This window comes from Conger conger, chromosome 3, assembly GCF_963514075.1.
Source record: "Conger conger chromosome 3, fConCon1.1, whole genome shotgun sequence".
Classification (NCBI taxonomy): domain Eukaryota; kingdom Metazoa; phylum Chordata; class Actinopteri; order Anguilliformes; family Congridae; genus Conger; species Conger conger.
The window spans coordinates 8,118,525-8,137,897 of record NC_083762.1 but is presented as its reverse complement, the minus strand read 5'-3'; the positions used below and the strand labels follow the sequence as shown (position 1 = coordinate 8,137,897).

The 19,373-nt window shown below is 51.0% G+C and overlaps 1 protein-coding gene across 12 annotated transcripts in view; it reads right to left on the bottom strand.

Moving 5' to 3' along the window:
• The window catches only part of dlg3 (discs, large homolog 3 (Drosophila)), a 121,842-nt gene that overhangs the window by 9,751 nt on the left and 92,718 nt on the right, over nucleotides 1-19,373 (bottom strand). For 7 of the 12 annotated variants that reach the window (XM_061233378.1, XM_061233376.1, XM_061233383.1 and 4 more), the window contains 5 exons: nucleotides 14,326-14,482; nucleotides 13,867-13,969; nucleotides 7,031-7,145; nucleotides 1,129-1,305; nucleotides 478-553 (listed from right to left, as the gene is read on the bottom strand). In XM_061233378.1, coding sequence (XP_061089362.1) covers nucleotides 478-553; nucleotides 1,129-1,305; nucleotides 7,031-7,145; nucleotides 13,867-13,969; nucleotides 14,326-14,482 — 628 coding nt within the window. Of the gene's footprint in view, nucleotides 1-477; nucleotides 554-1,128; nucleotides 1,306-7,030; nucleotides 7,146-13,845; nucleotides 13,970-14,325; nucleotides 14,483-19,373 lie in introns of all 12 variants that reach the window. The other 5 variants (XM_061233377.1, XM_061233373.1, XM_061233374.1 and 2 more) reach the window with 1 other exon arrangement.

Sequence of the window (19,373 nt, the reverse complement as noted above, 5' to 3'; positions counted from 1 at the left end):
AGCTTGGGTCCTATCTCAGATAAAACCTGACGCCATATTGTACGTCGTGACCTCCATGCTTCAGAGCCAAAAGAGGAACGTCACGTCAAAACGGCTTTTTAGCCGAGTAAATGAGTCATCACACCTCATGACACAGCACACATTGAGGCAAACGCTCATCTTTCATGCGTAAAGAAGGGAAAATGGCAATACACCATTTATGATCGCCGTTATCAGGGGTCAAGTAGCGCCCTTATTGAAGTTCCCAATTGACTTCCATTCTTTTGGCAAGCAACAGGCAGGCTGCTCCTTTGTAGCACAAGTTCCCATAATCCATAGCACAGCCATTCACAATGAATGATAGATTTGCCACCATTCATTAGCAAGAGCGTTAAGGCTAATGCTAGCACCATCCTATCTCTAACCGAAGCATCTGCGCTAGCCTACATCAGGCAGGGTCGTGCTCACACACGCGGGAGGGGGCAGAAGCTCACTCACCCTGTTGGACTCGATCATGCCCGTCCTGGCGTGGAACTTGACCGTTTTTAACCTGGCACGCTCCTTCTTCTCCACCCTACAGAGACGCAAACGGCAGCACAGGGTTTTATTGGGAGTACGCACTGCACTGACCAGACCTGAAGGGCATTTGCCACCCACAGACAGACCAGCCAGTATACATATCTCACATATGTAAGATTGTCTTGCACACGAGGACCGCTCCTCAATGTGAAACCACATCACAGTGGTGTTCATTCCTGCCTGTGAACAAGTAGTTGACCAAACGCTAAAATTAGCTCACCTGAGTTTTTGCAGCTCAAACCAATTGAGTTTTAAGCTGAAGGACAGGAATGAATACCCGCGGTGTGGACTGTGGGGGCGTGGAGTGTGGGGGTGCAGGCTGGGGTGGGGGTGTGGAGCCTCGGGGTGCAGGCTGGGGTAGGGGTGTGGACTGTGGGGGCGGGTACTGTGGGGGTGCAGGCTGCGGTTGGGGGTGTGGACTGTGGGGGTGCAGGCTGCGGTTGGGGGTGTGGACTGTGGGGGTGCAGGTTGGGGAGGGGGTGTGGACTGTGGGGGTGCAGGTTGGGGAGGGGGTGTGGACTGTGGGGGTGCAGGCTGCGGTTGGGGGTGTGGACTGTGGGGGTGGGGTACCTCTTTTTGCTGGGGATGACCCCGATCTGCTCGCTCTCCCCGTGGGGCGTGACCAGCCGGGCCTGCCACCACTCGTCGTCAGAGGCGTTGATGACGTGCAGGATGTCCCCGTACGAGAAGCTGAGCCCCTGGCTGGGCAGACAGCTGTCCCGGGTCCTGTCGTAGTCAAACAGGGCCCTGCGCACACGGGACACAGCAGCACATCCCGGTTAACCCGAAACTCACACAGCCCTGCTTCAGAGGCTACCCGAAACTCACACAGCCCTGCTTCAGAGGCTACCCGAAACTCACACAGCCCTGCTTCAGAGGCTACCTGAAACTCACATAGCCCTGCTTCAGAGGCTACCTGAAACTCACAGCCCTGCTTCAGAGGCTACCTGAAACTCACACAGCCCTGCTTTAGAGGCTACCTAAAACTCACACAGCCCTGCTTCAGAGGCTACCTAAAACTCACACAGCCCTGCTTCAGAGGCTACCTAAAACTCACACAGCCCTGCTTCAGAGGCTACCTAAAACTCACACAGCCCTGCTTTAGAGGCTACCTACTACTCACACAGCCCTGCTTTAGAGGCTACCTGAAACTCACACAGCCCTGCTTCAGAGGCTACCTAAAACTCACACAGCCCTGCTTCAGAGGCTACCTAAAACTCACACAGCCCTGCTTTAGAGGCTACCTAAAACTCACACAGCCCTGCTTTAGAGGCTACCTAAAAGTACACAGCCCTGCTTTAGAGGCTGCTAGCGCTGCCACACAGATGTAAAGCCTGCTTCCTCCCTGCCTTTGCTTCCTCCCAACAGAACAGATAAGCTGCATTTACATTACATGTCATTTGACTGACGCTTTTATCCAAAGCGACTTACAGATGAGGTTGATTTTGACTTGATTTAGACCAAGCAGGAGACAATCCTACCCTGGAGCAAGTTTAAGGGCCTTGGCTCAAGCGCTCGACGGCTGTGCAGATCTTATTGTGGCTACACCGGGGATCGAACCACCGACCTTGCGGGTTCAAGTCATGTACCTTAACCACTACGCTACAGGCCGCAGGTCTGAATGTGTTGCATGTTTGGCTGAAGCTGCTATCAGTGCAAAGCAGAGGAGAAGACACCCAGCACAGTGACTGATAGTATCAGCAGAGCACACAAGCAAGGTCACTGCAGAAGCCTGTGTCCTTAACAGGCGAAGGAACAGTACTTATAAGGCGGACTGGAGCATAGTGGTTAAGGTACATGACTGGGACCCGCCAGTGTAGCCACAATAAGATCCGCACAGCCGTTGGGCCCTTGAGCAAGGCCCTTGACCCAACCCTGCATTGCTCCAGGGCAGGATTGTCTCCTGCTTAGTCTAATCAACTGTACGTCGCTCTGGATAAGAGCGTCTGCCAAATGACATGTAATGTACTTCTGAGACCACCCACACTACTGCATTAGCCCACTGAAACCTCAACTTCTCCATTAGCACAAGGTGAACTAGACATTTTATTAACAGACTAGGTCAGCCGTTACGTTGCCTCCATCTTCCCTTTATCTAAACTATATCAAAGGGTTCATGTTTAAACTGCATATACAAATGCAGGGGTTTTGCCATGGGGCATCGAGACTCTTTATTCTTGATTCTGTTGTTGCTCTAGCCTTTACACATAGGTGGATCTGATGAGTCAGTATTTATGGACAGCCACACCCAAGGTCAACGGGAATCCAATCCATATAAAAATCAAGTTAAACTTGACTGGTTGCCTGGATGTTAGGCACTGTGGAGAGTGGCAGTGGAACAGTGGCACGGTGTGGTCATTTCTGCCCACTTCAATGTCCTGCCAGTTTAAAGAGCTTTGTGAGGCTAACAAGTTGGATAGGTACAACTCCCCCTGAGTTTAGGCATTTATTATTTGTTTTGCCAAATAACAACAGATTGATCAGATAACTAGCTCATGATAGCTTGCATGCAGTCAGGTGTGTACTGTTATTGCAACAGAACTTCCATTGATAAAGTCAGAGACAATGCAACACATCAAGCCAGCTGGCTAGCTAGCCTAGCAAAGGGGGTTCATGGTTTGACTTGGAAATCACACAAAGTACAAATGGGAAACAAATGGGGAAAATATGCATTATTTAAAATACATTTTAAGTACTTAAAAAGGTAAGGTTCCCACAAAATTGAGAGGCAAATCCGAGACCATAATTTGTGTGCAATGCAACAATGCACAATGCACTTTCGTTTAAAACGTCTGGTTAAATTTTTGGGTAGTGAGAAAACATCCTGACAGACTGCAACAGGTTTGCCGACCTTTCAAATGCACAAGGCTAAAGAATGTTTCCCTGTGGGGAAATGGCCCCCTATGCGGGCACACACGCACGCATGCGCGCGCACCTCCGTTTACATGGAAACGGTGCGTTATCTAAAGCAAACAGGGAAAGAGAGAGCCTTCGAGAGGCACACAGAGCCAGCCCTTATCAGAGAATCGCCAGAGCAGAGCTGAGTGCAATCTGCCCTGGCTCATGATGGATACTCTCGACGGCAGAGTGCCGAACAGACTCACTGCAACGGTCTGCACTACGGTCTGATAAACAGGCAGACTTATGGCGAGAGGAACTGCACACGGAACAGCCTAGCGCCCCCCCCCCCCCCCCCCCCCCCCAGAGAGACACCATGTTCAAAACAGGGACACAAGCTCGACTTCCAATGGCTGCCGAATGCGCAGAAGGGGCCTCTGTGCACAGCACTGCTCCCGCGAGACGCACCACCGCGCACCAGCCTCTCCTCCCATAATCCAACACCTGCTGGAGCCCGGCCCCTGGAGCCCGGACCCAGGAGCCCCGTCTCTGACTCTGTTTTCGTTTCTCATTTCTCAGCCTCAGAAGAGCTTCCCTCACCTTCCCGGGGACGGCTCGGGCCCGCATGTTGACAAACACCGTTAACGGACTCCGAAGGCGACGCAAAGGCCTAGAATCACGCCTAGATGCCGAACGCTTTCCTATATCGCTAAAGGAAGCGATGGAATACACCCGACTAATCAGAAAGCAGCCGAGAAGCCAACCGTCCAATTACTTTTGGTCCCCTAAAATGGGGGGGGGGGGGGGGGGGGGGAGAGACTGCATAAAAAGGGATTAACTTCCTACACAGATTGCCCCATATTCACGTACATACCCTCAAGTTAAAGGTGAGTCTGCCCTGCAACATCAAATCCATTGCTCCATTTACAATCCAATGTGCTGGAGCACAGAGCCAAAAGAACAGAAATTGTACCACTGTCCAAATACGCACAGAACGGTAATTAAGACGTTTTTGACGATCAGCTGGCGTGGCCAGTTACTTGAATTTAATCTTATTGTTCTGTGAACCTCTGAAAGTATCTATAGCAGTTACACTCACAGTACAGGGCTCAAATATATGGCCACCTGTGAGAGAGTGTGAGAGAGAGAGTGTGTGTGTGTGAGTGTGCGTGAGAGAGAGAGAGAGTGCGTGAGAGTGTGCGTGAGAGTGAGAGAGAAAGAGAGAGAGAGAGAGAGCGTTTATTTTTATTTTTTTTAGCTAGCTCTCTTGCTGGGAATAACTTTCTTGCCTCAATAAGTTTACTTGACCCCACACATTTAAGGCCAACTCCTCCCTCTTCACCATATTTCTTGCAACTTTAGTGCTCCTTTCACTTACATTACTGGCCAAAGATATTACGCTACCCGTGGTTTTAAAGAAACCTTAAGGTAGATAAGATTTCAGCCAATCACCCCTCCGCCTCCTTCCCACCCACTGTAAGACCACAGGTGGTCTAATACCTTTGGCCTGTACTGTACGTGTAGTCATAAACTTAAACAAACTGTAAATAGCTCAAATATCCTTCATTGTACACATAAACCACCCGAGCCCATTACAAAAATGTACACTAAATCGGAAAGATATACATCGAAACCCCAGAAAGAGAACAAGCCTTTGAAAGCATTTGACTGGAAAACTTTACATGAGTTTCACAACCCCTTCTCCCCTGCATAGGCGACAGTCACATGCTTTAAGCTTGAGCCCTTGGTTCAGTCAGGGAGGTGTTTTGCCCAAAGTCGCCAGTGGGGAGGGCCTCCACAGTATTCGTTCTCTGAAGTTACCACGGGATAAACAGTACAATACAATAGCAGGCAAGGCCTCATTTTACAACCCAAACTGTTTAGACAAGGAAACCAAAGGGCAATGGCAATGGGGAAAGTGGAGTATTATGTAACAGTAAAGTGCATCGCTCATAAAAATATTATTTCTTCATCCTACAGACTTAAAGGTACAATAGGTAAGATTTTCGTGTTAAAGGTACAATAGGTAAGATTTGGCCACCGCCAATGGCGTTTCAACGTCAGTGCGTTTACAGAGAAGGGGGAGGGATAAACAGTGTTGTGGTTTGAGCGCGTTTGTTGCTGCAATTCCTCTCTTGGCCATTAGAAGTCCAAAATTACCTATTGTACCTTTAAAACATTGCTATAAGACCATTGTAAATCCAATCCCATCATTGAAAAAGGCTCACTGACATGCTGACTCACCCTCTGCCTGTGTTTATAGCCCTTAAATTTGGGTTTCAAAATATACCGTTGACAGACCGACACTCTACCAAAACATTGTATAACTGTACAATAATTCAAGCTTATTTGTTGAAAATTGGTTCCAATTGCCACAGCCAATGGCGTTTCAATGTCAGCGCGTTGACAGAGAAGGGGTGGGATAAACAGTTGTGGTTTGAGCGTCTTTGTTGCTGCAATTCCTCTCTTGACCTTTAGAAGTCCGAAAATTACCTACTGTACCCTTTAGACTTCACGAGTACGGGACCCGAGGGCCTGATAGCTGAGCCGGCCACACACAGTAACCACTGTAACACAGTCAGAGTGATTTTAGGCTGATGTGTTTATGAGTGGTGGTGAGGGGTCAGGAGGCTGAAACACGGCGAGAACACAATCCCGCCATTAACAGCAAATTCATGACAATACCGCCATTCATAAAGTACTACGACGGCAGACGGCGCAGTGCTAAGTTTATGGAGCGCTGTGAGTGCATCTTCAAAATCGGGTCTTTTTCTTTAAACGAAGGACAGCAGACCGCCTGTCCTACGTCCGTGTTTTTGGGTTTATTCAAACGGGGAGAAAGCGGGGGGGGGGGGCAGCAGGTGACGCAGGGAGGGATGACGGGACACGGGAGGCTGGCACACGAGAGCTGGCTGCCTCAGGGAACACGCGACACATCTCACGCAAATCTGCCTTTTAATAGTCGTAGAAGACCACACACCTGGAGGGCCAGGTTAGCAAACAAACGGCTACACATTTCCAGGAACTCTGAAGCCACATTATGACAAACTCAACCAGCAAAGCTATAAGCAAGTCTATGACCTATCCATCTTTTGAAGGTTTCGTTTACAGCAATAAATGGCAACAGTACTGTCAAGAGAAAGTGGCTCAATTACAAATGCTCTCAATCGCTTCTAAATAATTCATAAACTCTTGCTAAAACAAGTTAAGTGGGAATGGAGGAATTATTTAAAATAAGAAATAAAATACTTTTGTCGTGCACACAAGCAGATGGGTAATCTGTCAATCTCTGCTGAAATGCAGATTTAAAGGCACGGCACCGCGTATGTGGAGAAGGTGCTTGACAAGGGACCTGGAAGGTTGGTGCCCTGGTGTAGCCACAATGATATCAGTGCAGCTGTTGGGCCCTTGAGAAAGACCCTTAATCCCAGACTGGCCCCAATTTAGTCTAAAGAACCAAGTAATTTGGATAAAAGCATCATGAAAGCAACTAATATAATAATAACAATAGTAATGCTCAGCCCTGTAACGCCCTGTAACCTGTAACGCCCTGTAATGCCCTGTAACCTGTAACGCCCTGTAACCCCCCTGTAGCGTAGGTACCGGCGTTGCGGCCGCGGTGGACGGGGCCTACCTGACGTAGAGCGAGCGTTTCTCGCTGGTGCGCAGGGAGCCAGAGCCAGAGCTCATGCTGCTGTTCATCATCTGCTCGCGCAGGTCGTGGATCTTCGACTCGAAGCGGCTGTACTCTGCAGGGGCACACATAGACACACGGACAGACACCGTCAAAAGGCGTACGGACAGACACCGTCAAACCACACGCCCGCGTTCAGCCCAAACGTCATCGTTTACAGTGCAGCCTGACCCTGCGCCAGCCCCTGTGTGTACAGCAGCCGGACATGCCCCTGGGGTGGGGCCGGGGGAGGGGGGGGGGGGTAGAAGTCTGTTTGGCCGGAGGTGAGCATCGCCTCTAAAAGTGATTAACGATCCCGTAACACGTCCTCCTGTATCCGTGTCAGGCCCGTCTACCAGTATCACCTGTCAGATAATCAATAATGCATATTAATGAACTCTGAACACGCGACTCATCAGTGCCAGAATTTAAAAATCTATTAAAAATAGCCATCCTCCATACGGTTTCTCATCATTTATCATTGTGTATAAAACCTGATTTCCTGTTAAGAACTGAACAGTCCTTAACAGTCTTAAAAGTCCCGTTCCAGCCGCTTCATAAAACATACAGGCCACACACCGCAGGCTGCTCTGACAACCACGACCACGCGGCCCTGAAGACCACGACCAGGCAGCCCGGCCCTGAAGACCACGCGGTCCGGCCCCTGAAGACCACGCGGTGCGGTGCGGCCCCTGAAGACCACGACCAGGCGGCCCGGCCCCTGAAGACCACGACCAGGCGGCCCGGCCCTGAAGACCACGACCAGGCGGCCCGGCCCCTGAAGACCACGACCAGGCGGCCCGGCCCCTGAAGACCACGACCAGGCGGCCCGGCCCTGAAGACCAGGCGGCCCGGCCCTGAAGACCAGGCGGCCCGGCCCTGAAGACCAGGCGGCCCGGCCCTGAAGACCACTCGGCCCGGCCCTGAAGACCACTCGGCCCGGCTCTGAAGACCACTCGGCCCGGCCCTGAAGGCGATGGAGCCTGGCTCTACAGACCACGCGGAAGCAGGAAGTCCACGGCGGAGGTTCAGAGGAGTGACAGCGCAGGAATGCGGCGGCGGACCGCGTCAGGGCGCGACGCCCGAACACGACGGGCCGCCGCGCACAAACACGCCGGGTGGGTGTTCCCTCCCGCAAACAGGATCTTCGCCCAGCGTCGGTGTGACAGGCTTCAGCCTGCGGTCAAACAGGTTGGGCCAGGCCCACGAGCGAGAGCGCAGCCATTCATACTGTACATTCCAAAAAAACACGCCTCGCCCTCGTCAGCTCGAAGACAATGTGACCTTCCACCGCAAAAGCCAAGCGAAGAAATGAATCCCGTCTTATAAATAATAGTACCTCCAGGCGCCGGCCGACTAAAAATTCCCGCTGAAAACAGGCACGCTAGTCCCCCCCCTCCCCCGCACAGCCCCTCGCCGGAGAGCACCCACTCACGCTCAGACCGCAGCGAAGCCTGGCGGGGAGAAACCCCAGCCGAAACCGGGAGCGCAGAAATCAGAGCAAACAGAAACCGCTCCCGACCCGCTCGGCAGGTCTAGGGGTTAACGCAGACAGCCGGGGCGGGGCCGACGGCACAAGGTACGGAAACCCGACACCACCTGCCCGCCCGCCCGCCCGTAACCAGGGCAACGCCGCTCGCACTACGGGAGCAGAAGCGCAGCGCAGGGGGAGCGGTGGGAACAGGAAGTGACAGAGGACAGGGGGGAAACAGAGGGACACGGAAGAAACTGGAGGCGTATTAAAAATGCACAACGCAGGCGAATGAACAGGTCGATCCGCTGCACCGTGGTGAAGGAGTTGTGTGTGTCAGTCATGCCTGGATCACTCATTCTGTCAGGAGATCAGCGTCCTGACCACCCCAGGCTGGCACACACACACACACACACACACACACACACACACACACACACACACACACACACACACACGACAGCAGTGGAGACAGCTGCCGTCTGCTCAGCCTGCTGTCACGGGGAGAGCCAAGCAATCTGACACCGAGTTAGTCAAAATACAGCGGGAACAACCGCTCCCTACCCCCCTACCCCCCACCATGCTCACACACACACTCATGCTCTCACACACACACTCATGCTCTCACACACACACTCATGCTCTCACACACACACTCATGCTCACACACACACACTCATGCTCACACACACACACTCATGCTCACACACACACACTCATGCTCACACACACACACTCACGCTCACACTCACACACACTCACACACACTCACACAGCCGCAGTCCCCACTTAAGAGGAACATCTAGCGGCAGGTTAGGAGGCTGGCAGTGTTAGGGTGACCCCCTAAAGACAGCGGTAGCTCTGCGTTTCTAAACTGGGTCACTGGTGCTTTTCTGCTCGGATACGGCTCGTCCTCATTACTTGTGCGGGGTAGTGCCGGTGGGGGTGGGGGGCGCTTTTGTTCCTGGAACAGTAACGCAGTATCAGAAGCCTGTGTAAGAAGAGAGGAACCTTGAAAAGGGAGCGAAGTAAAAAGCTTCCTGTGCCACGGGCGCAGAGGGAGGGGTTAGTGCGGACCGTGGTCACCGTGACCCCCAACGCTGCCAGACAGAGCCAGGGAAGATCCACATCATCTTCTATAACGGCAGCCGGCACAGATAGAGACCCTGTAACAGCGCTGATCTTTCTGAAGCGCTTGGGCAAGGCTGCTGATGTGGATCGGAAGCACACCACTGCTCTGACCTTCCGCACCGATTGGGGGGGGAGCTGGGAAGTGTAGGTATTCCCACACAACAAAGGAGGCCAGAACCCGGGACCGTCACGCTCTCTCCAATAGATCCATGTGACGATCAAAAGCAGCAGTAACACCAACCACAAAATGAATGAAGAAAGGGGGGTGGGTACTCCCACAGAGCAATCTGTGCTCTGATTTTATAGAGTCCTCCACATTCGCTTTTAATTAGAGGCCTGCACGAGTGAGACTGCCCTCAAGCCCCTGTGAGAAACCTGGCCCCTGGTTCTGACGGAGAGACCAACTCACCATTCCGGCTCAAGTTTCCCAAGCTGGCATTGTGCCTGACCCTGGCTCTGATGAACCAACATTTAGGCCAAATCACCATTCTGGCTCCAGTTTCCCAGGCTACACTGTAAACCTGGCCGGTACAGGATGCGGTGTGCCCCTGTGAGAAACCTGGCCCCTGGTTCTGACGAAGAGACCAACTCACCATTCCGGCTCAAGTTTCCCAAGCTGGCATAGTGCCTTACCCTTGTTCTGATGAACCAACATTTAGCCCCCGATCACCATTCTGGCTCCAGATTCCCAGGCTGGCATTGTGCCTGACCCTTGTTCCGATGAACCAACATTTAGGCCAGATCGTCATTCCGGCTCCAGATTCCCAGGCTGGCATTGTGCCTAACCCTGGCTCTGATGAACCAACATTTAGGCCAAATCGCCATTCTGGCTCCAGTTTCCCAGGCTGCACTGTAAACCTGGCCGGTACAGGATGCGGTGTGTCTGAGCAAGGCAGCAGCAAGGCAGCAAAAAGGCAGCCCAATGTACACCTCCATTTCTACAGCAGGGAAAAGGAGCAATGTGCCCTGACCTGGTTAAACATTACCAGCCTTGACACAACATATCTACAACCTGTACCACCCAGCTCCCCTCGGTTTCACCTGTGGTTGCACTGCCAGGAAACACATGGCGCACACAGCACCGCAGCCACAACAGTGGTCGTCAACGGAAGACAAGTGGTCACATAAATATGACTTAAATGTCTACCGCTGTGCGTCTTTAGGACAAGGGATGCCTCGGCTACACCAGTAGGAAAAAGGTGTTAATATGCTTAGGTTGAAAAAAAAAAAAGTCATCATACATATAGGCCATTATCATATCAGAAAGTATTGAGTCATAGCACCCAGGTCACCTACTTGGGGGCACACTGTACTAATTTACTGCTCCCTTAAAACAAGTCAATATGTACAGCGCTTTTTACAGAGAACGGTGACAAAGAAGCTCTACTTAGTGACAGAAGGCCATTTTTTTTTGGGGGGGGGGGGGGGGGGGGGGAAGCGAGAAACAGGCCAATTTACCCACAAGACTGTCGTGTCCACGCACAAACTGCGGGCTCCACCGTCCCTCCCACTCCATCTATTTAAAAGCCTCACTGCAGCCTCTACGATGTGACCTTTATGTTCACCAAAAAAAACAACAGCACCTCCGATAGCAGTCTACAGACAAAACGCACTGCAGTGTAGCGTTTGATGGGGATAGCTACAGCTCCACAGGATAGCTTGCTGTGACAGACAGCATATAACGCCACATTCCGATCATAGCATGCATTGGGGCCTAACCTGAAACGCATAGTTCCCATCTCATTGTTTCTACAATCTGTACAGAAATTATGGTAAAGAGTTGCGCATTCATCCGTATCTGCATTTCGCCGAATCCTGTAAAAAAAAAAAAAAAGAATCTTCTACAGGAAGATTACATAGAGACTTGAAGATTTGGCTGCACAATCACTGCTCCCATCCAATTCAAAGGAGCACCTGCTCTTTGCCCTTAAGAGCTTACTGGTGCAAAGCACGACCGCCACTGGATTAATTATCCACAACATCCTGAGCACTTTGAAACTTAAATTTGAGGGTGAAAGTTAACCGTAGGAAATACATTACTAGGCTGTCGCCAAGGTCAAGATACTTAAACAAACAGTATTAACACTGAGCTCTGTTGCACGGCTAAAAGGTCATTAGAACGGCAAAAAAAAAAACCTCCAGTTCCTGAAAACGTTAGATCATTTCCTCGATAGATAGCGGCACAGTTGACCATTTTAACATATCTATCGCTACTGTAACTCGGAAACTGATAATGCAAACCATGAGGCATGACGCCCTTTTAACGATCAACAACCGAATGTTAGCTCTAAATCCTTCAACGTATGGCATGTTTAAAAGTATAAACTAAATGTATAGTAATACTGCATTTGAAAACGACAAGCCTGACTATACTGACTATATAGGTCACAGCAAGCGTGTATTGAAACGTATGTTGTATTTTTACCTGAAGAGGTGGGGGATAATGGCTCTAGCTGCAGTAGCCGATATTGAGAAGCACTGCTAACGAATCGTAGCTACTTGGGTAATGTTAAATTAGCCGAGTTAACATTAGGCTAGCTAGTGAAAAATGGGCCAGCTAGGTCGCAAAGTTACTTGATTAGGCAACGTTCGTTCTGTAGCTATAACTGCTTTTTAGAAATAGGGATAACTTCAATGCTACATTTCTGGCCAAAATAAACGTTAAAATAAAAAATAAAAGTTAAGTTGCCTCATTTGAGAATAACATAATTGCAGATAGTGAGCCAACAGGGTTCACCTGAGAAGTATTGGCTAGAGTTCATGTTAGTTACCTCCTCGCTTGGAAGCCAGCTAAATTCCACACAAAATATTCCAGGAGAGCCAAGTAAGGTAATTTAACGTTAACTGCTAAATTTACTTTCTTCGTTAACGATCATCTTACTTGTTACTTTGTTATGCAAGTTAGTTTCACACCAGCTAGTTAACGTTAATTGTAAAATAATCAGAACTAGAAGTGAAATGGTGATGTTTGTTACATCTATATCCAAGATAGCTAGTTTGCTTATTAGCCACTCATTTCCTAGATTATCATGCTTTGAGTTACCTTAACGGCCTAGACATCGATATACCTAACGTTAGCTAGCTAGCTCACTTGCTTCACCGCGAAGACACCTTACGAACGTTACTTTCTGTACGTTTCTATACCTTAGCTAGCTGGGTTAGCAATCTGTAGTACGTTAATAATAGCTGCAGTTTCTCTTACCAAAAGGTGCCAACTGAACTCCACAAGGTTTATTAGTTAATCCTTTCCTGGAGGGAGTTAGCCAAACGGAAAAAAAAATACAGTGGGTGTCCCAGAGATCCAAGCAACTTGTAGAATAAGACGAGCTCCCCCTCTTCCTAATCGGGGGTTAATTAGTTAGCTATCATTAGCTAGAAAAATGTTTCAGTGCCTTTCCCCTTAAACGCTCCTCCCTCCAGCGAAACTCGAAACAAGGACAGCGCCAGCACTCCGAAGAAAACTTGCAGTGTTGTGCAGTTGATTGCACCAAATATTCTCTCATATTCCAGTGGCGACGGGATCTTCAAAAGTTACAGCCAAACAAGATTCCTGATAATTCGGCAGATAACCGCGTACCCATCCCCCCTATTTGCATGCGTGAAGCCAGTTCTGAAAAATTGTCCTTCTCTTGCCGGGTTTCCCTCTCTGCAGCACGGACTCTTCCCCTCTTTTCCACGCGTTCCCTCCCCCTCTTTCCACGTCGTTTGCCCTTCCAGGATTTCAACGGCTCCTAGGTACACCGGACACATTCAGGACATCGGGAGGCTCGTATTCGCTCCAGTGTTTAGCAGTAAGCAGGCGACGTCCTTGTTCGCCGAGCGGACATTGTGATAGGAGGGGAATTAATCTGAATCTTGCCGCAAATAGCCAATCAGATGCACACCAGATGTCCTCATTTGCAAACCAGGCCCTCCTTAGAAAAAGTGAGCGGAATGTTTACCTGCCTTAAAGGGCCAGAAGTAGTTAACAATTGTAAGCGCCCTTTGCCCGACAACTCCCCACATGAAATCTTAACAGTTCTGATTTTTCCCCCCTTACACACAAGCGGGCTCCAGATTGTCACCTTTTTAAGGACATGACATGACATTTTCTTTCCATTAACAGACTCAACAGATTATACAGACTATAGCTGTGCAATACACCTATAAGCTATGAATCAAAAATGTACTTAACCTGTGATACCCGTTGTCCTACCTTCTGGTCGGTACTGAGCGATAATGGTGACCGTCTGTCCTGCTCTCTTCAGTGCTGCGGCTGCCTGCTCGTGTGTGGCATTGCGCAGATTCACGCCATTCACCTGCAAAAAGAATCATCATCCTTCAGGCGCTCTGCCAACCTTCCCCAGACAAGGACAAGGAGTCTGGGTCTCTCCTCTCCAGCAGCAGTAGGGAGGGCTTTCAGCTTACCGTAACTGCAAGAGAATACGGTTTGCACACCTGACGTAGGCGGCAGGTCGTTTCGCGAGATACGGCGTGCCCGAGTTCAATCTCGGTTAACTCTGCTTAAAAAGGTAGGGGATAACAGGTGAGTCTACAGCAACTTGTTTTTGAAGGGAGCCGCTCTCTCCTCAAAATGGCCGCCCTCAGAATGAGATCAAAGGGTTTTGTTGGTTATGGTGAACAGACAGGGGGGCCTGAAAGGATGAGAACTAACCGAAAGGATGCGGTCGCCCCTCCTCAGCTCCCCGCTCAGGTCGGCGGGCCCCCCCGCCAGGATGAAGGAGACGAAGATGCCCTCGCCGTCCTCTCCCCCGACGATGTTGAAGCCCAGCCCAGTGGAGCCCTTGTGGAGTAGAACCTTACGGGGCTCCCTGCCGAACAGAACCAGCCAATCAGCACACAAGAGGGAGGGCGAAAGAGAGAGAGAGAGAGAGATACAGGACAGCTGAGGAAATCACATAGATCCAAATACTGAGGGGAAAAAACACACATATATATATATATATACACAGTATATTCAGATATACACCATGTACAAGATAGCACAACACATATTTTATTTGCAGCATATATACAACCTGTGACTGTGACCTGTATCATTTTACCTTGAGCAGTAGTTTCTATACATGTTTGAAAGTGAATACTTTCACATGCATTTACAAATAAAATGGAGGGGGGGGGGGGGAAACATGTCTTCCATAAATATGATTTCACATATATGGAATGTCGTATCCATTCTTCTTCCAGTTGAGGCCAGAGAGGAAGGGAAAAAGATATAGCTGGCTTCAGTGCGGCTGAGGCAATCCAATCCCAGCTTCTTAACATACCACACTGAATTAGGCTGGAGAAAAACTGAGCCCCACAGTCATCTCTCAGTGGCTGCAATGCGTTCTGAGTTTGAAGTCACAAGAGTCCACTAAGACCCGGGGTCTTTGACCGAGGCAGCAGCTAGTCCCGCACCAACCCCAGCCCTTTCCTCCACAGCATCATGTGCTCATGTGTTTACACATACTAACACATACATGCGCGCACACACACACAGCATGTACACACACACACACACACACACACACACATATACTGCACACACATACACACACTGCATGCACACACACACACTGCACACACACACGTGCACACACACACACACACACACACATACTGCACACACATACACACACTGCATGCACACACACACACTGCACACACACACACACAAGTGCACACACACACACACACACACTGCTCACACTGCACGCACACACTGCACACACACACACACACACACACACATGTGCACACACACACACACACTGCACACACACACACACACACACAAACACGTGCACACACACACACTGCTCACACTGCACGCACACACTGCACACACACACACACACACACTGCTCACACTGCACACACACACATACACACACGTGCATGCACACACACACACACACACACACTGCACACACGGCACGCACACACGCACACACACACAGACATGTGCACACACACACACTGCACACACACACACACGCACACAGTGAGATGCTGAACTCATCCCTGCTTCACTCCTGACTGCAGTTTGCTTTTCGTGGCTGACTCATCTCCATGTTGTAGCTGCACTGTGTTGGGCTCACAGGGGGGCTGACCCGCTGAAGGAGACATGCTGTGGTTTAACTCACGGAAACGCTGCTGCAGCAATGTAACGCCCTGATACACACACGCACACGCACACTTATATTCACACACACACGCACACACACACTGTTCACACTGCACACACACATACACACACACATTCACACACACACTTATATTCACACACACACTGCACACACACACACACACTGTTCACACTGCACACACACACACATACACACACACATTCACACACACACTTATATTCACACACACACGCACACACACACACACTGTTCACACTGCACACACACACACACACACACACACACTGCTCACACTGCACACACACACACACACACACTGCTCACACTGCACACACGCACACACACACACACACACACACGTGCACACACACACACACACACATACACACACACATTCACACACACTTATATTCACACACACACGCACACACATGCATGTACACACAAACACACGCACAAATGCGAATACATACAGACACGCACACACACACACCCTTCTCTACAGCGAGATATGCACGGTCCTCATTACTGTTGGTCACTGAGTATGTATCCCACACTGTGGTGCATGGCAGACAGCACATCACACACGTTGTAATGCTTTGAGTCTGTGAAGATCTCCATGCTGCCCAAGAGAGCACTTTTAACATCAAACACAGCACATTTATGTTCGTCTCCAGCGTCATTGTTAGCATACAGGAAGAAAAACCACAGATTTTTTAGATTAAAAACTCATACTCAGATTTTCTAGCATAAACTGAAAAAGCTGTGCTTCACAACCTCAGTTAAAGGATTATATTGAGGTGTTAAAATGCATTGCTTCACATTGCTACAGCAAAGTCAAACCAGTACCATGCAAAAAAAAAAAAAGCTTCATGTACACACACTCTACCCTATGCTTACATAACATGTATAGCATTATGCTGATATTGGCATAATGAAGCCCAGTGGTGGGCAGAGAGGCTGCTAGCTGTGGATCAGGCCTGACTGTGGGGAGACTGCTGTGCTGTTACTGCATAATGCTGCTCCCATCAGGGACTGCTGTCCACAGAGAGCCTGACACCCCAATTCCATCGCTCCTAATGGACACCAGCTCACACGCACGCATGCATGCACGCACACACACACCCACGCACACACACGCATACACGTACACATACACATACACACAAACGCATGCACGCACGCACGCACGCACACACACGCATACACATACACATACACACAAACAAACACACGCACACACACACATGCACACACACACGCACACACACACGCATACACGTACACATACACATACACACAAACAAACACATGCACACACGCACACACACACGCATACACGTACACATACACATACACATACACACAAACGCATGCACACACGCACGCATGCACGCACACACACACACACACACACGCATGCACGCACACACACCCGGGCGCACACACATGTCACACACACACGTACACACAACAGTGAAGCTATCTCCCCAGGACAAAAACGTCTTTGAGAGCATCACGCAGAGTCTCAACAATCACTGAACAAAGTTATCATCAGAGCCCAGCAGCGCATGCGAGCGCGTCTCCAGACCGTGCTCCGGTGAAGACGGCAGCAGCCCTGGCACGGGGAGCCCTGGCACGGGCAGCGTTAGCACGGGGAGCGTCAGCCCGAGCGAGCGTCAGTCCGAGCGAGCGTGACCCTGCCGGTCTGGGCGCACACGTAGGCGTGGCGTGGCACTGTTACCTGGGGCCCTGACCGCAGGTGCTGAGGTAGAGCGGCGTCCCATGGCAGCGCCGGGCGCCCGGCCGCAGAGCCCACATGGAGGACGAGATATTCACCGTGAACATGGCCGCGCGTTCCGCCAGCCCTGCCCGCAAAGCCCGGAGAGAGGTCTGCGCCCGCCTGGAGCATACTGCGTGTGTGTGAGTGTGTGTGTGTGTGAGGAATCCAGAGCTGTCAGTGTGTGAGTGTGTGTGTGTGTGTGTGTGTGTGTGTGTGTGTGTGTGTGTGTGTGTGTGTGTGTGAGGAATCCAGAGCTGTCAGTGTGTGAGTGTGTGTGAGTGTGTGTGTGTGTGTGTTTGTGAGCAATCCAGAGCTGTCAGTGTGTGAGTGTGTGTGAGTGTGTGTGTGTGTGTGTGTGTGTGTGTGTGTGTGAGCAATCCAGAGCTGTCAGTGTGTGAGAGGAAGCAGCTCTACTCCGGCAGTCAGACTCCAGCCCTGTCCTTCTCAGGGCCAGACTTAACCCCTCACTCACCCAAAATAACCCCCTCTGCTTCTCAACGGGTCACTTCAATCCATCCGTCTGCACCTACACACCTCTCAGACATGGCTTCTGCCCTCTGGTTCTCTCCCTCTCTCTCTCTCACTCTCTCCCCTCTCTCACCCCTCCCTCTCTCTCTCTCTCTCTCTCCCCCTCTCTCTCTTTCTCTCTCCCCTCTCCCTTCCTCTCTCTCCCCTCTCTCTCTTTCTCTCTCTCCTCTCCCTCTCTCCTCCCTCCCTTCCTCTCTCTCTTCCCTCTCTCTCCCTCTCCCTCCCTCTCTCCCTCTTTCTCTCTCTCCCCTCTCCCTTTCTCTCTCTCCCTCCCTTCCTCTCCCCTCCCTCTCTTTCGCTCTGCCCTCTCCCTCACTCCCTCTCTTCCTCTCTCTCTCCCCTCTCTCTCGCCCCTCCCTCCCTCGGTCCCTCCCTCCCTCTCCCTCTCTTTCTCTCCCCTCTCTCTCCCCCCTCCCTCCCTCCCTCCCTCTCTTTCCCTCTCTCTCTCCCTCTTTCTCCCTCCCCTCTCCCTCTCTTTCTCTCCCCTCTCTCTCCCCCCTCCCTCCCTCCCTCTCTCCCTCCCTCCCTCCCTCTCTCTCTCCCTCTTTCTCTCTCTCCCCTCTCCCTTTCTCTCTCCCTCCCTTCCTCTCCCCTCTCCCTCTCTCCCCTCTCCCTCTCGTTCTCTCCCCTCTCTCTCCCCCCTCCCTCCCTCCCTCCCTCCCTCCCTCTCTTTCCCTCTCTCTCTCTCCCTCCAGTCAGTCTGAAGACTGAGGGCCTGTGAAAGTATCTGTCTCCGGGTGGTGCAGTAGTGGTGGGGTGCACTAAATCACCCTCCTCCTCCTGCAGCTCCCCGTCTCTGGTCTCTCATCTCTGAGTCCAGCCGTCCTCTCCCCGGAACAGCAGCATTCCTGTCCGTCAACCCCCCCAACCTGCAGATTAGCGCCGCGGCCGCTAAAGCAGCTCCCGGCTAATTTGTAAAGGAATAAACAGCCTGGCTGAGCCTCGTAAATAAAGCACTTTGTGCGTGCCCGTATATCTGTCATCAGCTCGCGGTGATGAGGTGCACATGGTGGCCCACGGTCAGGCTTTCAAACGCGGAGGGCCCCAAACGGGTCTGTGAGCCGGAGCGAGAGGCAGGAACATGAGAGGAGCTGCCCTGGGCCGGCGTCGGAAATAGCGGAGTGAATTACAGAAGGGTATGAAAACACGGATCAGGCTCCCTCCCTCCGCCTCTCTCTCTCTCTCACTCCCTCCTTCCCTCCCTCTCGCCCAGCCTCCTGTTTGCTCATCAGCAGAAGGAATGTAAATAGCTGCCCTCCT